Raw genomic sequence first — 21,276 nt, 5'->3', positions numbered from 1 at the left:
AGCACTAATATTTTCCTGGCACTCGTCTCGTAGTAGCATCGCAGTAGCAGTCGGTGCAGCCTCGAGGGTACCGGTTTGTAGTTCTGTCTGTCACGAGCTGTCTAGACTAGACACGTTCATCCATCCATCGTTCATCCCACATCATCATCATCCCTGTAGAGAGCTCACTCACTCACGCCTCACCTCAGTCACCTGTGCTTGTGCCGAGTTGTTACAGCTGCAGTCAGTGTGTTGTTCACAGCGGGAGGTCTGTTTTGTTGTTTGTATCCATCCATCCATCCATTTCTTTGACTGTCCAGACAAGAGGAGAGACAATGTTTTGGACGTTGCGCCGGGGGAACTCGGCACTGTCCACGTGTTGCCTGCTGCTGCTGGTGGTGCTGATTCATGGTGTGGCTCAGGCTGGTGAGTAGAGAATCTTTATTAAAGTGTAGCCCCATATGTGCCCTCTCCCTACGCTACTGGGGCTAATTAAAGTGATGCTCTGTCTGTGTGCATTTCATAATATGGTCCATTCAGGCCAGGGACAGACAGCGTTAGCAAAAAAAAAAGGACTCTCGTAATATATGTCTTACATGGAAATGTCAGAATCGATAAATATATCTACGGGAGTCTACATTTTTGTTCCTGGACTTTAAGGGGGAGGGGCGGAGGAGGGTTAATTACGGACGCTGAAACGAAACTGCGAGGCATTCCAGTTGACCCAGACCCCCCCCCCCCCTAACGTATTTATTTAACTATATTAAATAATGATGATTAAAATACAGTCAGTGTAGCCATTGGTTTTGACTAATCTAATATTATATAAATAAATTATCTTATCATTCTTATGATGACTTTACTGGAAATGAATGAATGAATGGTCTCAACTGTCTGAGGTCGGGTTTCATGTGGGTATGATGTTACACTCTATGAGGAGGACTCAGGTTGTCATGTCAGCAGCAGAGGAGGAAAGGGTGCGGTTGTGTGACGAAAAAAAGGGAAAACCGGAATTGTCCTTTTTAAAGGGATGACTGTGTTAATTTTCCGTTTTGCATTTTGATGATTTAGCTGAAAATTGTATCCAAAAATAATTTGAGCAGACCTATAGCCCTGAAACATGACTGCCAAGAGCGTCATGTGAACCATGGCTAGAGCAGACCTTGAATTGAACTGTACTTTCCCCTGCTTCTTCTTTTGCAAACTGCTAATAAAGTATTAAATAAATAAAAAAGGCTATGGTGGGTCAGGGTGGCCTTAACTTAATGCCCTTAAAGGCCACCAGTGTGCTGAGATTTACACGGCCCCCAGGCTGCTACAGTAATCCTCCAATCTTCAGTTTTCCTTTAAAAGATTTTCCAGATTAGAACTTTGGACCAGTTTTTCGATTTAGTCTCTCATCTGGCTGTGAAATCAGCTTGTGTGTGTGTGTGGGGGGGTTGGCTTTGTGTGTTTTGTGTACATGCTGTCATGTGCCACACATATGCTAAGCATGCATTTCAAATAAGGCTTAACCATGTAAGAATGGGATACTCTACTAAAGGCTAAAGCTCCACTCACTTTCTTCTGCATGCAGGCCAGGGCTGATTGGACTCTGTTCAACTTTCAAGCTAGATTTTATTAACTAGCAGCAGTGTTTCATAAAATGAGAACATTGTAGCTACTATTAGGGGGTCCCTCTCTGGAGTATATGATGTTATTACTTGAGTCAGCTCATGTCCTTGATTGGTGTACATCAAAGCATGCCATACTGCAGAGCTGTGTCACCAAGACAAGCTGCTCGGCTTCTGATGAGCCTACAGATGGCAGCGTGATTAATTTGCCTGATGTTAAGCCCTGCATTTGCTTTCCAGGCATGGTTCCAGACAGTCAAATTTGGACGTTCTTGGCATCATGTAGGAATTAAAGGTTGTTTGGTGTTGGAGAAAAGATTAACAACTTGAACCCTCTTGATAGAGAGGGTAGGCTTGTGACATCATCATCATACCCGGAAGTCATGCGGGAACGCCTGCTGAGTGGCAAAATAAATACTTTGATACTTTCTGGACTTTCTGGACTGGTGTGTAACTCAGAGAGTCATGGGCGTGCTTGAAATGAAAAGGTTGGAGAACCACCGGTATGTAGGGTTCAAGTGGATTTAATTTAACTCTGCACCACCACCCCCCCCCCTCCCACCCCCCACCCCCCTCAGAGCAATGAGAGTGATATGAGACCAGATGAATTTCTGCTCATTTTGTAAAAACAATGCAGCCAGAATCTAATCCAGCATCGAGTGGTGCTGCACGATTCTTGCTCAAATGTGAATCTCGATTCTCGAAGAATTGAGATCGTGATTCTCATTTTTTCCCCATGAAAATATTGTCTTACTTTAGTCTGTAGTTGCTGAACTTTTCTACATTAAAAATGTGGCACCTGGAGCCAACTACTGTGGCTTTAACAACATGAAAGTGCTTGACTTAAATCGCCAGGCCCGGATTTACCGTTGGGCTAGGGTGGGCTGCAGCCCTTTTTTAATTATGAAATTGTGAAGTATTGCATCCAATTCAAGTGAGATTTGTGTCTAGATATTGTATTTTTTTTAAGTTGTATTAGGGTTAACACATTGAGAGCTACTGCTCTGCTGTCTTGTAGGATAGCTGTGGAAAGCCTGATCCAGTCTAAAGCCCGCCATGGGCAGCGAGTAGTGTCTGTCTGTCTGCCTCTCTCTCTTTTGGGAGGTACCCCATGGGTACCTCAAAATTAAACCAAAATACAGCTGTGCGGCAAAGACTTTTGTCTAGCCCAGGGGCCTTACTGTAAATCCGTTACTGTAAATCGCATGGGTGTCTGAATCTAGATCTCAATCTTTTTTCGATTAATTCATTGTGCAGCACTATCTGCAAGCATGCGTTAAGGCTGCTGGTTCCTTTGATGCACGGTGTTGTAGTCATTCATTAACTGCTCTTCTACATATTTTAGTACAGATAAACTCACAGATGTCTGTCTGTGCTGTGGGGGGCGAATGATACTGTGTCGGTTATATGATAACAATGTTTGCTTTGAAACGAGTCCTTCCTTCCTTCCTTATGAAGGCAGTGTGCTGTCGTGGACATGGCAGTGAATACTAGTCAAACTCGTTTAATTCTTGGGAGAGATTAGATTGTATATTGTCCATTTCCATGGAGATTTTGTTTTCTGCAAACCTTGCCAGGACAACACAATAGATAGGCCTGCATCAGCAACATCACATAAAAGGATTATAACGTCACAAGACTATAACAACATTTATACAGCATTAGACTTCAGTCTGCGGATGTAAGTCGGTGTGCAGTGCGCGTGCCATGGGGTGATGTCCAGGTTGCTACACACCACGGGTATAAATAGCATCTTGAAGGAGGAGGCTGTTTCTCTCAGCAGCATTAAGAGTTAACCTAATTGAACTGAGACACTCTTGCCGGAGGAACTGTACACAATACAGGTCTCCTTTGTTTTATCTACAAGAAGTGACATTGTATGTACATCGAGGAGTACAAAAGTCAATCAAGTGATGGCTGTCTTGGGCGATGCCCATTGTGAACGCATCCATCCAGCCTTTGGTAAAGCATTGGGAAACCTGTTGTACCGGTTGTCAGTAAGGGTACCGGGACCCGTTGCACTTGTCGTGCCTGTTGGCAGGTACAACATAATATGACGTTGGCATCCGTTCTATGACGTCATAATGGTGACATCAGGGACCTCCATATATGTGGATAAAAGGGACACAGCAGACACACAGGCAGAAAGATACAGATATCTATCTCCATACAAGGGACACAGACAGACACACAAACACGCAGACGGAAGTGTCTGAGTGCGTCTCAGACACTTCCAGTTATAGATGCAATAATATATAAACATACATACAGAAAACGGCATATCTACAAGCTCGCAACGCATACTTGTGCAATTTTCTGTATTTTTGACACACTATTTAATTGTACGGCTACATGTAAAATGGGGCATAAGTGGTTAGTCAATTTAGCGAATCGATCACAATTAGAAAAACCCATATGAATTTATATGAATTTATTTTTGCCAATCTGTTGATGAAAGAGAAGAACACGCTTCTCTTGTATTCAATTAATCAAACGTTATCAATGGAATTGATCGCTAAGAAGATGATGGATAGCTGCAGTCCAGATTGTATCTACTCTCAGTGGCCTTCATTTCCACCTGCAGAGCTGCACAATACTGTGTACACTGTACAGTCACTGCCAGCCTGCATGTTGGCAGGAAAAAAACACTACCTATTCCATGACATATTTAGACTATTTTCAGCAATGGTATCTTGTTGAGCAGCTCTCAAGTCAAAAAAGCGTGGGCACCCCTGATTTAGGGCAAAGGGAAGTCATACATAAAGGTTCTCTGACCCTCCTGTACTGTGTACACTGTATATACAGTTTATTATCTCGTTTGTTTAGTCACCACCTAGAAGTCAAACATAATATTATCTGCCGGAGGTGAAATGTTATTTACGGTCTAGTAAGTAGAGCATCCATCAGATGTGTGTTTTATGGATTATGATAAAAGCCCTGTGTAAATTTAAAAAAAAAGGTCACATGTTTGGTTCCTATTCCCATCATATGGTCTATCATGGATCACATGATTGGCAGGCATGGCAATGCCATAATACTGACGTGCGACATCCAGTTTTTGGTTAATAAGTAAACGGAATCATCTGACCTTTTTTAATTTTCACGGTACGAAATGCCTCACACAAGAGATGTTGCGTATGCCTACAAATGTGCACAGAACAGCTATAGTGTAGTGGTGGCTATTGTTTGCAATCTCACGATGGATATGTATCACGATACAGAGGCCACGATACGATATATATCGATTATACGTTAATAATGACCATGTTGCACAAATACAATGAAACACTTTCACGCCCACAAATATCTTTAAATTAAAATAAAATGTCTAAATGTCCTGACAAGGGGTCTGGGAAGGGAGTGCATTGCAACTCGCAAGACTGGCTTTGATAACGTTAAACAGAGGTACGTTTGGCAACACTGATCACCCAGATAATTCATGCAGTTTTTTGCCATATCGATATAGCAGCCTCTCGATCGATTCACCTATCGTCTGGATGTTTGATCGATATATTGCCATATCGATTAATTGAATGCACCACTAATAGTGTATGAGAGTCAACTCGTGACAAATTCATTAATTCAAACGACCATAAAACAACAGTAACAACACACCCTCCAGCCTACTACTAGTAAAGGCTGGTATAGTGTTTTAATTGTTGTTACTAGTAGCACTATAATACTATAAAGAAAGTGTACATATGCAGTTGAAAATGAATGTGTATGAGACACAGGAGGAGCTTCCTGCCTCAGAAAGACGGTTGGAGGTTTCTACAGTATAGGTAGTACTAGCTTCCTGTCAGATGGAGATCTCTGCCTGCCTGCGTCTGATGACATCTGTGTGGGGACATAACTAGAGCAAGACTAGGGCAGTCCTTCATACATAGTCTGGATTTACTGTGGTTAGGTGACCACCGAACTACAACATGACGTCACGAGCCGCGGTGAAGAGCAAACCACTGCCACCGCCCTAGCCCTTCTCTCTGTTTTTACTCACCACCGCTCAATGTTATTTCAGCTCCGGTGGTTAGCTCACCACCGGAGCGGTGGTCACCTCATCACCAAAAATCCAGACTATGAATAGGCCTTTAGAGGACAGAGGAAACCACCATCCATTTGACCCACTTTCGCTCCCGCTCTCTCAAGTGGAGTGTACGTGTGTGCGTGATAGGGGCAGCTTCTCAATTTTCACTTGCACTTTACCTGATAAGTCTCAAGCAACAGAGGGCCTGCCGTGTGAAACTGTCACTGCTTCTCTCCAAGGTCAGCTGAACGATGCTGGGAAAACTCTATTCCATTCCCAGAACCTCCCACTGGCACCACGGCTGCTCTGTTCAGCCACGTGTGTGTGTGTGTGTGTGTGGGGGGGGGGGGGGTGGTGTGTGTAAGTGGAAACATGGGTTTATGGTAGCCAAGAGTAAGTGGGGTGAAAGACATAGCAAAGGGAGGAGGGGAATTCCTTCCAGGATCACCCAGAGTTCTCTAGAGTCTAGACAATAATGGCCAATAATGCAAGATGAGATGGAGATGGAGGTGGATGTACTGTATGGATTTGATCTGTGCCTTCTGTGGTGGTGGAGTGGAACTCTGGATGATGATGATCATGACGACTGACGAGGATCAGTTGGGTTTTCGTTTATGAATCACAATTATGATCGCATCCTGGTCATCTTTATTTTTCTGAGGCCAGGTGTATGTGTGGTGGAGGGTGGGTGTGTCACTGTGTGTTGTTGCAGTGTGGCATCAGTTGCTATTTCAACTGAAAAAGGACAGCCGGTATCCATCTATCTACACACAGTCTAAGCTCTTTGAAGTCCTAAGCAGTGGATGGAAAGTAACGATGGAACATTCACCCCGGTACTTTAAGTATATTTCGACACCAAATACTATTGTACTTTTACTGACTGAAGTAACATTTTCAATACAGATCTTTTACTTGTATCAGTGAGTCTTCTTTATGTTGTGGTATTGATACTTTTACTCAAGTGGTATTGAGTCACTGTGATGATGCTGATTTGAAGAATGTCAATGTCACCCTGCTGGGGCCAATCGGCTGCTGGTGGTGTGATGGCCAAACTCCTCCCATGATCCTATTGTCTTTAAAGGGATAGTCTTCTTTATTTGCCTACTACAGCAGCATGCTGCCCTGCCTGAAGGCACAAAGGAATGTGAGTGTGAGCAGCAGAAAGAGAGGTGACCCATGGCCTCTGCCGTGTGCTCTCACTCTGGTGTCACCAGAGCCACCAGTGCCTTTTCTTTGACTTGTGGGGTCTCTGAGATCACCCAGAGGTCATCTACCTATGCTGGCAGGGGTTCTGAATGTTTTTGGCTGGGGACCCCTGGAAATGCTTTGGCCATGTATCACGCCCCTGATATATGGAGCCTAAAATAAGACTGAGACATTTTTGGCCATATCTCCACAAACTGTTAATCCTGGGTGTGTCACTTGAAAGGTTTTCCCTCTTTAGAAAAAGTCCACTTCCGTTTCCAGGAAGTGTCACTAATATAATGGTTAATCCCAGATGGAGCAATACACTGTGTAACTGTGTGGTTTCACACCATTTTGTAATCTTTATCTTGACACTGTAATTTGTAGTCATCATGGTTGTATATTAACTTCACCAGGATATGACTTATGTTGACGACATGTGTTCATAATTCACTATCAAACACTCATAACAGGGGTTTTCATCAGGTAGTGATGAGAGGATGCAAGTTTAGATATTATGAATTATAGTGACTATCATTAACCATTAAACCAAAACCAAACCCTGTATGTATAAAAGATGCATACAGTACTTTACCCTGCTCAGTGCTCACTTGTTCACAATGAAACCACCAGCCAAGAAGAGATTTCCCTGCTGTGGGGGGACAATTATAATAACTCTTTGTCTCTGCTCTCTGTCTCTCTTTGTGATTACCTGGGTATTGGTGAGTGTCTATATGAGCGTGTCTCTTTGTGATTACCTGGGTATTGGTGGGCTTTCTTCTATATGAGCGTGCCATGTATGTGCACTCACTGCCATGTACTTACCTTTCATGCTGTAGAGGAATGTTCTGTTGAGATTCATGAATTGACTGAAGCAGTCAAAGAATGTGTTAATCATGGCCTTAAGCCCTTAACAGGGATCATACAGGGTGATGCATGTTTTCCTTGCTTCTGGAGGCAACACTGGAGGCAATGTTTATATGTTTTTAAATGATCTCAGCCTTATGGAGTGAAAATAGTCTGGTACATAGGCTATCTGCATATTATTGTCTCTTTTGTTTATGGACATATTGTGAACACTGTATTTTCTTATACATAGATGCAGCAACATGCGACTCACGGCAGTTTCGCTGTGGAAATTCCAAGTGCATCACCAACAGATGGGTGTGTGATGGAAGTGACGACTGTGGCGATGGAACTGATGAGCTGCCTACTAGCTGCGGTAAATATAATGCATACAGTACTTAATTTTAAATTTTTGTTCATTTTGTATTGAAGTGTAAATGCACATTTAAGAAAAGAAAGTACTGCACCAGTCCTCCTTTTATTTGAATGTTTGACATAAACAGAACTAGGGCGGAAGCTGTCACTTGATTAACATAACCATTTCAATGACAGTCTACTGCAAATCACAAAAGGTAGCTACTGTAGTACAGTAGTGTGGTAAATGATCGACTAAATGTACACCACACAAGTAGTCATACTGTAGGTCATTAAACCAAACCCTGTATGTACAGTAGCCTTATCGGCTCTGTAAATATGTGAAAGAAAAAGCAGGAAGAAGCGGAGAAGGAATTCCATTATTGATCAATAATGGATGAGACATGTTTCTGTTTCTACCATCAGCGGCCAGGAGCTGTCTGTCTACTGAGTTCAACTGTGGGATGAGCGGGACAACCAGGAGACAGTGCATTCCTGCAGGCTGGACATGTGATGGCAAGGCTGACTGTCTCAATGCTGCTGATGAACAGAACTGCAGTAAGATATTATTTATTATAGTATAGTATCCATCTACTAGTAGGGTAGAAAATAATGAACTTGAGCCCTCTTTTAAAAATAGAACAGCAGATCTCTGAATTTTCACCTACAGTATAATGACATGCCAACAATAGGGACATCAGGTTCAAAGTGGTTAATCCATTAATCCAAACACAAGCCAAAAGATGGATAGTTTATTGATCCCAAAGGTAATTCCAGTGTAGGGGCCACTAAAAAAAAGACAAAGATGAATTCTAAATAATGATGAAAGCACAGGCAAACAAAATGAAGATAAAATAATAATAATAGGCAGGAGGTTCATATATACTCTGTACACCCTCAGCGGCCAAGACATGCTCCCTTGACGAGTTCCGCTGCACCAACGGGCAGTGCGTGTCTTCGTCCTTCGTGTGTGACGAGGACAATGACTGCACGGACGGCTCGGACGAGTCCGCCTGTCCCCCCGCCACCTGCAGCGTGGGCGCGTTCCAGTGTAACAACACAGTGTGCATGCCCGCCCTGTGGGCGTGCGACGGAGACCGGGACTGCGCCGACGGCTCCGACGAGTGGCCCGAGAACTGTGTGGGCCGGCAACAGAAGCCGGATAAGACGGAGAGGCCGTGTGGCACCCACGAGTTCCACTGTGGCAGCGGGGAGTGTGTCCACGGCACCTGGCGCTGTGACGGCGGCATGGACTGCCGGGATCAGTCGGACGAAGCAAACTGCAGTAAGCAATCCTTGTTTTGAGGGTTTACATTTTCTGAGTGGTGCTAGCCACTCTTTAACGCAGCAATGTGTGTATGTCTGTGTCTGAGCACGGAAATGTCTGTATGTCTGAGCATGGAAATGCACCACCAAGTGTCACTGTTGTGACTCTCTCACACGCACACACACACACACACACACACACACACACACACACACACACACACACACACACACACACACACACGTACAGTACAGCACCACTCAGTTCAGAAAGGGTCTGATTTTTAGAACCTTTTTCACAACCCCACTTCTGTATTGCTGGTATCGTGGTGACTCTCGAATTCTTGAACTGCAAGCAATGAGTTTTCAGTCCATTTTAACTGAAAAGATCTTTCAATAAATGCATTAAAACGGCAACAACGTCCTGTTTTTTTGCAGCTCGTCCTACCTGCCGGCCAGATGAGTTCAAGTGCAACGATGGTCCCTGTATCCATGGCAGCAAGCAGTGTGACAAAGAATATGACTGCGGCGACCACAGTGACGAGATTGACTGTCGCAATGGTGATTCTCATATCCAACAGATGTATTATAAGCAGTAAAGACCCAGATGAATGTGCTTGATGCGGTGCCAATGTGATATGTCTGCGTATGAGGCATCTATCTAACGCAGATGTATCTGTCTACTCTCCTCCTCAGTGAATGTGTGTGAAGGTCCATCTAAGTTCCAGTGTAACAGTGGGCAGTGTATTGGCATCGAGAAGGTGTGCGATGAACGGAGAGACTGTGAAGACTGGTCAGATGAACCTATCAAAGAGTGTAGTAAGTAAAATGTCATAACCTTGTATAGGAACACAGCTTTCCTTCCTTTCTTTCCCCTTTTTTTCCTAACTTGGTTAGTAAATATTATGTAATTCAAGCACTGTGTGATTTGAGTTCCAAGAATTGGGAATACACTCACTCGGTTCTTCTGCTCTACATCATTCGGGGGGGAAAGAGAAACCATATCTTGGCTTGGAAAATATGACCAGAATATAGCAAGCCAAGTAGTCGAGGATTACTGCCCAAGATAGTTAGCGGTTTGAAAGAGGTAGCTGCCATATGGAAAAGGTTTGTCATGAACCCTACCATTGACTGGTCTTACTTTTATATTTGATTTCTCATAGACAAGAATGAGTGCTCGACTGGCAACGGAGGCTGCTCTCACTTCTGTAATGACCTAAAGCTCGGTTTCAACTGCTCCTGCCCTGCTGGATACACCCTGACAATGGACAAGAAAACCTGTGAAGGTGAGAGGACTGACTCCATTGTTCATGCCCATTTAAACGGGCGGTGAAATGGAGACCCAAATGAGACATGTACACTAGTGGAAACCCTGTCGCAACACAACAACAAAATGACATGATGTTAATGGTTGTTTGAGGTTTCAACCCATAGTAAAGAAACTGGGTGTAACTTTTGTTCCACTCTCCTAAACGCCCACACAAGAGGATCCCATTCAAAGGAATGGAAATGTAATTTACTAAACGCAGCCCCACAGAGAGCTTAAATAAACTCGTCTACCATTGAGACTTACATTCTGATGAATATTTGCCATCTTGATCTTTTCTCCCACTACCTGACAGACATCGATGAGTGCATCGATCCAGATATTTGCAGTCAGATTTGCATCAACCTGCCTGGAAGCTACAAGTGTGACTGCAGAGAGGGCTATGACGTAGATCCTGCTACAAAGACCTGCAAGGCTGAATCAGGTATTGTTCGACTTCATTGTCTAGTGTCCCTGTTCTGGGCATGTTGTAATAGGCAAACCGTAATGGGAAAACAGCCGATCTACAAGCTCATTGTGAGCTTGCTTTTTTCAGCGAGGAGATTTGGTGTAGACTGTAGAGCAGCTGTGTCCAAAGTGTGGCCCACGGGCCAAATGTGGCTCTGGGGTGAATTTTATACGACCCGCAGCTTCATACCTGAGTTGTATTAACCCATTTTGGGCGGGAACCCCTTTTGGTGTTAGCATTATGTTATGCTTTAGCTATTGAAAAATAGCAGATCTACAAGCTCATAGCGTGCCACCGAGTGGCGCGCTACAAGCTTGTAGGTCTGCTATTTTTGAAAAATCGAAGAACGACTGACATAGAAACATAGCTTTTTCAGAAAATTGTCAGGATGTAGAAGACATTTTTAGAATCTGATCTCAGGTCAAAAAGAACGGCCCGCCCAACATTATGGGACATTTTTACATGAAGGTTTTTTTAACCTGGGCATTTCCCAGAGTATAATTTGTCAGTGTTCCTTGTTCCTTGTATTTATTTATTTAAATCTTTTACCTTGCTTGCATTTGGTAATGTCACATAAGGCTGAAAAAAGGCTGAGATACACTTTTTGTTCACAGCACACACCACGAAAGGACACTGATATTAAAAATGTATGATAGTTAAATGGAATCGTTTAAATCCAAAGGTACATTATGTAGTTGGTCCTTGGGTGTTTTAATATTTTCTAATATGGACCCCTTTGAAAAATGTTTGGACATAGGGATAAAAGGAGGGACTCAAACTCCTGGTGGACGCAGATCAACAAAGTATTTAAGGATTTAAGTGGTTATAGGCACAGTATAATTAGCTTTTTTTAATATACCTGTTTCCCAATGAAAAGTTAACCTTTACGATGGCATGGTGGAAATAAACCTTGTCCGACCTTGTTGCTTTTCAGAAAATGGGGAAAATAGAACCTGTGTTCAAATGTATCCAATGTGGGTATTATACAAGCTCCTTTTAATACTGTTCATTGGTTACAGTATGTGTTTACTGTTTATAAAACCCACTGACACACTTAACCACTTAGATTATCACATTCAATCTTTTTTTCTTTAGTTTTTTTTTAATGGCTAAAATGGCAGATCCTTCAAGCAACGTGTTAGGAGCTTCTAGAGCGGCAATCTTATTTATTGTTTTGCTACTTTTGCGTGACTTGTTTCATTATGGAGATACAAGGTTTGTGCCTGATGGCAATGGTATGGTATCTTCACCAGGCGCTGTCCCGTACCTGTTCTTCACCAACAAACATGAGGTGAGGAAGATGACACTGGACCGCACCGAGTATGTCCGTCTGATCCCCCGGCTGAAGAATGCAGTGGCACTGGATCTGGATATCCCTAGCAATGTCATATTCTGGTCCGACAACTCCTTGAAGAAGATCTACAGGTAAAAATGTTGGAGAACAAAAGTGTAAGAGTGTCTATTTGTCCGTCTTTCTTTCGAAAAGGAATAATTGGGTGTTTATCATTTACTTATCTCAGTGGTTCTCAAAGTAGGGTCCAGGCACCCCAGAGGTCTTTGAGGGGCTTTCCAGTGGATTCCCAGCAAAATGAGGAACAATTTCAAACCTATTTTTGGGGCATTTTTGAAACATTAACAAACCTTGACAAAGTTTCTGTTATCGGGGTCCCTGGAATTAAATCTTTTCAAATGGGTGTCTGTGACCTAATTAATTTAATTTGGGGGTCCTCAACAAGAAAACATTTGACACCCAATGGCTTATATCTTGACAGCTCCAAGATGGACCTGGCGGGCGACTCCTCCCAACACAGGGTTGTGGTGGACAGCGACATCGAGGCTCCCGAGGGCCTCGCTGTCGACTGGATCCATGGCAACATCTATTGGACCGACAGCGTCAGGAAGACCATCTCTGTGGCCACCACGGACGGGAGTAAGAGGAAGACCCTGATCAGCCAGAACCTGGGGAAGCCCAGAGCCATCGCAGTGGACCCGGAACACAAGTGAGTAACATGCAGGTTTCCTTTTAAGATGCTTACATGGAAGACAAATCTCAAGCCAGTTGCATGAAGTTTAGGATAAAAAAATAAAAAAAAGTCTCACAGAAATTATTGGCTGTATGATGAACCAACCCTGACTTCAATTCAGTTTGGAATGAACCACAATTTTAGTTTTAATCTTGGATCAATCACAATTGTACAGTTTAATCTGATAATTGTATAGTTGTTATGTACAACCACTGTATGTGTAGTGGAGTAGCTCTACTAGCTGTAGATCTACAAGCTCATAGCGCGCCACCGAGTGGCGCACTACGAGCTTGTAGGTCTGAATGACTGACATAGAAACATAGCTTTTTCAGAAAACTGTCAGGATGTAGAAGACATTTTTAGAATCTGATCACAGGTCAAAATGGGTTAAACCCAGAATCCTAACTGTTTGGATCCCATGCGGGAGCCACAGGTTTGAACTGATTTATCTCTTTTCCTCCTCAAGCTTCATGTATTGGACTGACTGGAGCGATGAGGCCAGGATTGAGAGAAGTGGGCTGAACGGTGCTGACCGCACTGCCTTGGTAACGGACAACATTGCCTGGCCAAATGGCATTACTTTTGGTAAGAAAATACTCCTACACTCATTAAATGGAAACATTTGTTGAGTCAGAAATGAATGATGAACTTACGGAGTAAAATCCTCTGTGTTGATTTATCCATTTTGAACTCTGGGAGTGTACAAAATAAATGTGTCCAAATGGACCTGTATGGTCCTTTTTGCACACTCTCAGAGTTAAAAATGGATGACTCAAAGAGTGTTACTGTTACTGTATGCACTATGCAGTTTGTCCAAAACTCGTAACTATCTTTGTCCGTACACAGACACGGTCAACCAGCGTCTGTACTGGGTGGACTCCAAGATGCACACCATCTCCAGCATTGATGTGAATGGAGGTTCACGACACAACCTGATCTACGATGAGAAAAAACTAATCCACCCAATCTCTATTGCTGTCTTTGAGGTTAGTAGTGATGTTAAATGGTGATTTTTATGTTGGCGCACGTTTTTCTGACCGTTCATAATGTGTATGCTGGCTGCTTTACTGTATTTCTATTTTTTCCAAACGTGTTATTATGTATACACCCTCTACTGAGCTTGGCACATTAGTCAGCTTCAAGAGTATTTACTTCACCCCATTCAACTGGACTTAGTTCTAAACCCAGAAAGCCGTGAAATCAGTATGAGTAGTTAATTGACTAAGCCAAAACCGCCACAAAAGACGATTCAAATATTAAATTAAATTGATTAGTTTAACAAACAACTAAACATGTTCCGCTTTCATTATAGGAGAGGGTGTACTGGACTGATGAATCCACGGTAATGAGTGCCAGCCGTGTGACAGGACATGATATCACTGAGCTAGCTGGAGACCTGAACCAGCCGGAGGACATTGTTCTGTATCACAGCCTCAAGCAGCCGACCTCTGGTACGCTACAACACCACAGCAAATTACATGTCTAGGGCTGTCACCATGATGCATTTAAGCTGACGATTAAAGCTGCTATAAGCAATAATATGAAAAACAAAAACAAAAAATTATAAATTTTTTGGTATTCAGACAGCCAGCAATGAGTAAAATGCTCCCCCAAAAATGTAGTCTCTGTGACACATCTAGGGGCCGCAATCTGCATTCAAAGATTTGTCATTGGTCGAAATGACTAACCAATCAGGAAGTAGACAGGCAAATCGACCAATGACAAAGCTTCCAGGAAATTCTTTGAATGCAGATTGCGGCCCCTAGATGTGTTTGAGATAATAAAATAAAACATTGGGAGCGTTTTACCCATTGCTGGCTGTCTGAATACCAAAAACAAAATAAATAAAAAAGGTAATTGAAATTTTGACATTGCATTAAACAACGGAAATAGCTGATCTGCTTTTTTAATGTATGAACATCTTTCAACATGGAAATGATTATGACAAAAAGAAAAAAACTAAAATAATTGGGATTAGACAATTGATTATGTAATAATTGTGACAACCCTACACATGTCAAATTGAAACCATTATCAGGCCTTCTCTCTCTATCTCTTTCTCTCTCACTCGTAATAATTATTTCCCCTAATAATAATTTTAATATCTCCCTCTGACAGTAACGAACTGGTGCAGAGAGCACAACCATATCAACGGAGGCTGTGAGTTTCTGTGTCTTCCTGCCCCTTACATCAACCCACAGTCCGCTAGGTACACTTGTGCCTGTCCTGATGACATGAGCCTAGCAGCTGACATGAGGAAATGTGTGGCTGGTAAGTGTCATTTTATTCATACCGCATTTAACCACCACTACTCTAAAGTAGCCAAGTCTATGGACTTTTAATGTTTGTTTAGAGCACATTTCTTTCCTGGTAATGTTTGTTTTAGTAGGTTCCCCTCACTTCACACGAGTGTGATTGTGATTTATTATTATTATTAAACTGTGACCTTAGCTGACATGTACCTTCACTGATACTCTTCCAACAGGCCCAGTTGTTGCCCCTCCTTCTGTAACCAACACGACAGTCGTGCTTGGCGCCAAAGACCAAACTACAATCTCCACCACCACCACACCTCGTGCTACAGCAATCTCTCCTTCTGCAGGAGCAGAAGGAGACCAGGCCTCCACTCAGAGCCCACAGCAGCCTGACATCACTGCTCAAGGTACGGTACATCGAGGTCTAGAGATCCAGATCAGTGTAACTACCGGGGGGACGTGGAGACCTCTTTGTTAATGGAAATTCAGTTTCAGCTTCACCCAGATAATGGCTGTTCAGATAGTCATAATGGGCGCTCCAGGCGGAGTTGTTGGGGGGTTAAGTGTCTCAGGGAGGAACATAAATGGCTATAAATCTGAGGAATTGTTATGTGTGGAACCTTCTGATCACCAGACAGCCTGTCTACTCACTCTGATACGGCTGCCCCAAACATGGTGTAGTGATGGTGACTCTGTGTTCACATTTAAAAGCTCACAACACCTTGTATTGTGACACGTTGTGAGCTTGTAGATTGGCCATTTTCACAGTTGTACGCCCAAGTCTAAAATAGAGCTTAAAGTTGGACAGGCTGTCCGTTCTCTCCGTGCTTTGTGAAAGCATAAATGGGGCTTAAGTGGTTAAACCTTTGATCTATGCTGTAATAACTTAAAACATTTTTTTTGTGCTCTGTCAACAGCAGCCAACAACAAGTATGCAGCCTTGCCCAACGAGGTGGAGTCGTCCCACGTCGCTCTCTACATAGTGATGCCAATCAGTAAGTTGCACATTTAAATCGAGCAGACTTTTTCCTGATTTAAAGCTCGATGTGAGCCGTTGTGAGCATGTAGATTGGCTATCTTCGATGTGTGACACCCTGGTGAACAACTAAGTATGAATTAGGCCTCAGTGTTTTTATCTCTTTGACTAGTTGCAGGTGGACTTGCCCTAGCCTCGACGACCTTGCAGGCATATGCAAAGGCTAAAATATGTCATTTAGATAGCATATTATGTAGACATAGCATTCTATAGTGAATACTTATGTAGTTTCATTGTACAGATATTCTACTCCTGTTAGATGGATGTTGCGTTCTTAGCTTACTTATGATCCTTGTTGACCATTCCTATGCATTTGATGTGTTAACCTTGTGGTGTTCTTGCTTACTGTAAATCGCTCTGGATTAAGAGCGTCTGCCAAATGCCTAAATTGAACACCGCACAGCAGCATATTCATTAACCTAATCTGTGTTTGGATTTCATTTCCAAGTCATTATAATAACCCGTCTGTCTTCCCATAGTGATTATGTGTGTGGTGTTGTTTGGAGCCGTGCTGCTATGGAGGCACTGGCGCCTGCGGAACACCAACACCATCCACTTTGACAACCCGGTGTACCAGAAGACTACGGAGGATGAAGTCCACATCTGCAGGAACGCTTCTGAGGGCTATGTTTACCCCCAGGTACCCTTTACTTTAATGCCAAGCCGTTAGTTTATTATCAATGCTGTCGTATGACAATACTTTTTTTTTTCTCATTTATTTATTTATCGAACATATTAAAACATAAATGAACAGGCAAAGGAAATAAAGGAAGAACTAGATTTAAAATAATAATAAAAGAGATATCTAATATCCTTATAGTTTATGTTCGACAATTACACCATATCCCATACTTAGTTTTTTTTTAGTCTGAAAGATTATGAATATTGTGTTATTTCTTGGCTCATTGGTTGAGTTTTCTTGGCAATTATTTTTGCAGAGGCAAATGGTGAGCATGGAGGACATGGACATTGCTTGATCCGGAGATGAAGAAGACCATTGTTAAGCCATTAAAAGAGATTTCCTGACATGAAAGACTATTGCTGCTGCTTAAGCCAAATGTATACTTTGTCGCTGAAAGCCGGTTATTTTTGGAGTGTGGTACCCTCATGTGACGAAGTATAAATTGGGTACACCCCTGCCCTTTCCTGATGACCTCATGGTGTGGCTTACATCTTTGACCTCAGCACTGTGCCGTCCAAGTCTGAAGGATCCCCCCCCTCCCCCAGAGAAGAAATAATTGTACAATGTGAAGAAGTAAGCCATGGCATTACGCTTTAAGTAGTTGTCTTTTAGCACATAAAAGACAAACAAAACTGCGAACAGGACTTCTTGAAGACCACAGAATGACATCAGAATGAAGGACTGGTGCACCAATGCATGAAGTAAATCATTTTCTTTGTTTCAACCTCCTTCAGTAGTAGTAGAGAGAGATATCGGGGAGGGTCCTTATCTCTTCAGTGCTTTAATCCTTATCTGACAACCACCATCCCTTAATACAGTAGCTTGACCCGTGGCGTTTACTGTGTTACAGTACAATCATTGTCGTCATACATCCTTGAGCTGAAATGTTACACAGAGCCTTTCTTTGCACAGAATCGACTGAAGGCAAAATAATTTTGTTTGTAGATAATATGCTAAAGCCATACTATACTGTAGCTAGGTGACTATAGTGCTGTAATAAGCAGAGCACATAATACCTACAGTAGGTACTAGCGTTATCATTTTTACAAGGACTCGAGGCACGTGTTTGGTCACTTGGCCACAAACCTCTCTACACAAGTTGGCTTGATATCTGCGTTGGCCAAATGGGCTTCATTCTGTTCTTCTGGAGTCCATGCTAGACAAACGTTGAATGTGTAACCAGTAATCTTGTGCCTTTCCCTTCAAATAAGTAACATCCGCCTATCCACCTCGCTGTTATTAGTGTACAGTACATAAATGCCTTATCATGGACTCCACTACCTTTCAAACTGACTCCTATGGTAGTTATTACCGGGGCACTTTTTCCCCACTCAAAAGATAAAAAACAGTAATTTGCCTTGTTGCCTACACTTCTCATGGCTTCAGAGTTGTTAATTTATGTTGGTTCTCATGGCAAAGCCACAATGTTCATTGGTATCTATTATTGTTTTGCACAAAACTAATAATTATATCTAAAACTAAATATATTTTTCTTTACCATTTTCTGTGAGTGAGTAGTTATTTTGGAATTATGTTGATTCAGAGTTGAGGGTTCAAGGATGGTTTAACTTGCAGGAAGAGAAGCTGCTGAATTTAAGTCAGACGTGTGTGTGTGTGTGTGTGTGTGTGTGTGTGTGTGTGTGTGTGTGTGATATGCACGTTATAGTTATTGAATGACATATATTTTTTCAAGAGCTTGTAAATTGTCTCCGTGTTGTTTATTTTTAATATACTGTTTGTTCACTGTGGTGTTTATGTTTGTACATTTGAGAACTAGAAATATTGTAAATATACTATTTATTTTTATTGTACCTTTTCTGGGTGTAAATACAGTTCACGTTAGATCACATTGTCGATTCAATGCCTGCAGTATATAATATACTGTAGCTAAGTTATCTAACTTATGTTCAATCAAAATGTTGCACTCATGGGCTGTATTGTGTATGTGACATCCTACCACTGACGTATGTATGGATCAATGCTGCTCGGTAGCGCTTTCCAGTTGCAGCTATACAGTATGGGCTACATTCTAAATATGAACCACTTTAACCCATGGCATTTGTTTAATCTAAAACATTCGCTCTATAATCTTTGTGAGCTTCTACAGATTGGCTATAAGTGGTTAATGAAGGCTTGAGAGGTTCTACTTCGACATTTTCTTATCTAACGATAACTTATTTTTTTCCAGTGGGATTGTATAAAGCACATTTTTCTTCATCACAAGTCTGTAGGATCGAGAGCACAATAACAGTGCATGTTACATATAAAGTGCTCTTTTTTGCAATTTGTTTGACTTTATTTTTTTGATTTTGTTAAATAAAAAGAATTCTCAATTGTTTTGTCTTTTACCTTCCAGCTGTGTTATTTGAACAGGTGGCTTTTGGAGTCAACTGGAGATTAAGCAAAATTGTGTATATGGCATAACATATGACATTCTAAAAAGAGACGTGTATAAGTACACGTATAAGCCTAGTAACCTATGATTATATTGAGACAGATTAAATGTAATATTTGTATGCCTAAACCAACATTCACATACTGTATGTACCGTTTAACCGTTTTTCTCCAATCAATCACTCCGCTACTAATGCATGACACCTTGATTTGTGTTTGGTGACAGCAGCATTCAGGCTATCCTTTTGCATCCCAAAGAGATGCTGTGTTCTTGACACCAAATCTACTGGCTTTGGGTAAAGTGAACCAAGAATAATTTGCCAAGTTAACCAACCAATATCTGCACTATAAAGTCTGAACTTGTAAGGGAGGGCTTCAATCAGATAATAAGCTCCTTTTAGTCTGATTACATTACAGGGCAGTGACTCTGAGATGAGTATTTGGGACAATTGCAGTGGAGAATGATGAATGTCTGCACTGCATATTCTTTTAAGTGGTTCCCTGGGAACCACCCAAAATGCTAAATGTTTCCCCTACTTTACTGGTTAAAAATAGAAAGTAATTTCATATTAAAAACACATGCTGGCAGCTTTTTTCTTTGATTATTTATGTCACTTGTGGTCACTACTACTGTAAAAGGCATTTTGTCTGGCTATGGAGAGAAAAGGTTTTTTGTTACTCAACGTCGCATAATCTTTTGTTGAGAGATTTCAGTGGATTTCCTTGTAAATAAAACATCAAACTGATATATATTTCTTGTTCAAAGAAAATGTATTCTCATTTTTTGCGCAGTTCAGTTGGGCTCACAGACCCACCCAAGCTAACCACCAACAAACACCCTTATCATCAACAGAACACCCTCATCCATAATTAATTTGTTCACTTCACCCCCATCAGTGTTTTTTTCTATGATGATGCACTGCAGTGAGCAGCCACTTAAAGTAAAAGTATCAATACTGAAGTCTAGAAATACTCTCTGTTACAAATATCAGTTGATGCCAAAAGTATTGGCATCAAAATGTACTTAAAGTACCAAAAGTCAAAGTAGGCCTACTCATGCAGAATATCCCATTTCATGTTTTCAAAAGTATGAAAATCAATTGAAAATAGCCGATCTACAAGCTCACTCGGACTTGAAAAAATAAATTAAAATAAATGCAATCTGAAAACAAGGAGGCACAAAGGCAAAGCACTGTTAGAGACCAGAGAAACAGGTTTCTCCAGTAATTGGTCATCATGGTTTCCCTTTCAGTAGTAAAGGACCCAAGTGACAAGATTTGTAGAACATGGGTCACCAAAGTATTTCCTGAAGTGAAAACCAATCATACAGTAAAATCTTCAGTGTTAATTTATTCATTTGTAACTCAGGAGAGTGTATACTGTACGTGTCCCATTTGGGTACATTTGTACACAGAATTAAATGAACATTATGGGTTTTGATTGATTGATTGAAATATTTATTAACAGTTTGTAGAATTTACAGTACATTTTAAGCACAAACTCAATACAAAGACTGTCAACTGTGAGTGGACGACCCAATTAAGCATTACACTTGTTTACAACAGGGTCCACATTGTTCAATTCATCAAAACATTTAGAGACATACAAATAGACACTTCTATGTAGCTAAAGAACAGAACAGGAATTCATCATATAGGAAGCAAAAAGGGAAAAGATACATATACAGTGAGGGGAAATGGGGTGGGGGGGGGGGGGGGGATTCAGATTTTACAGAGGCCAGTTTCGAATTGCAGCCATCCGTAGGTGCCCTTTGAGAGCGGTTTTGAAGGAGTCAAGGGATTCACATGTCTTAATGACTGTTGGTAGGGCGTTCCACATTTTG

At 41.8% G+C, this 21,276-nt stretch overlaps 1 protein-coding gene across 1 annotated transcript; it reads left to right on the top strand.

The window, feature by feature from the left end:
• On the top strand, window positions 1–19,375 carry ldlrb (low density lipoprotein receptor b). The gene is made up of 18 exons (XM_083765516.1): window positions 1–405; window positions 7,901–8,023; window positions 8,428–8,559; window positions 8,903–9,286; window positions 9,706–9,828; window positions 9,964–10,086; window positions 10,431–10,553; window positions 10,890–11,018; window positions 12,296–12,467; window positions 12,815–13,042; window positions 13,533–13,651; window positions 13,913–14,052; window positions 14,379–14,517; window positions 15,185–15,337; window positions 15,552–15,728; window positions 16,239–16,316; window positions 16,837–16,997; window positions 17,296–19,375. Exons 1-18 carry the CDS (start codon window positions 315–317, stop codon window positions 17,332–17,334), a joined length of 2,634 nt encoding a protein of 877 aa, XP_083621642.1. The 5' UTR covers window positions 1–314; the 3' UTR covers window positions 17,335–19,375.
• The last annotated feature ends 1,901 nt before the right edge of the window (window positions 19,376–21,276 follow it).

This window comes from Protomyctophum parallelum (assembly GCF_964188405.1).
Source record: "Protomyctophum parallelum genome assembly, chromosome: 5".
NCBI classification, from domain to species: Eukaryota; Metazoa; Chordata; class Actinopteri; order Myctophiformes; family Myctophidae; genus Protomyctophum; species Protomyctophum parallelum.
Note: the sequence above shows the minus strand (reverse complement) of the source record. Positions and strands in the feature narration are given on the sequence as shown.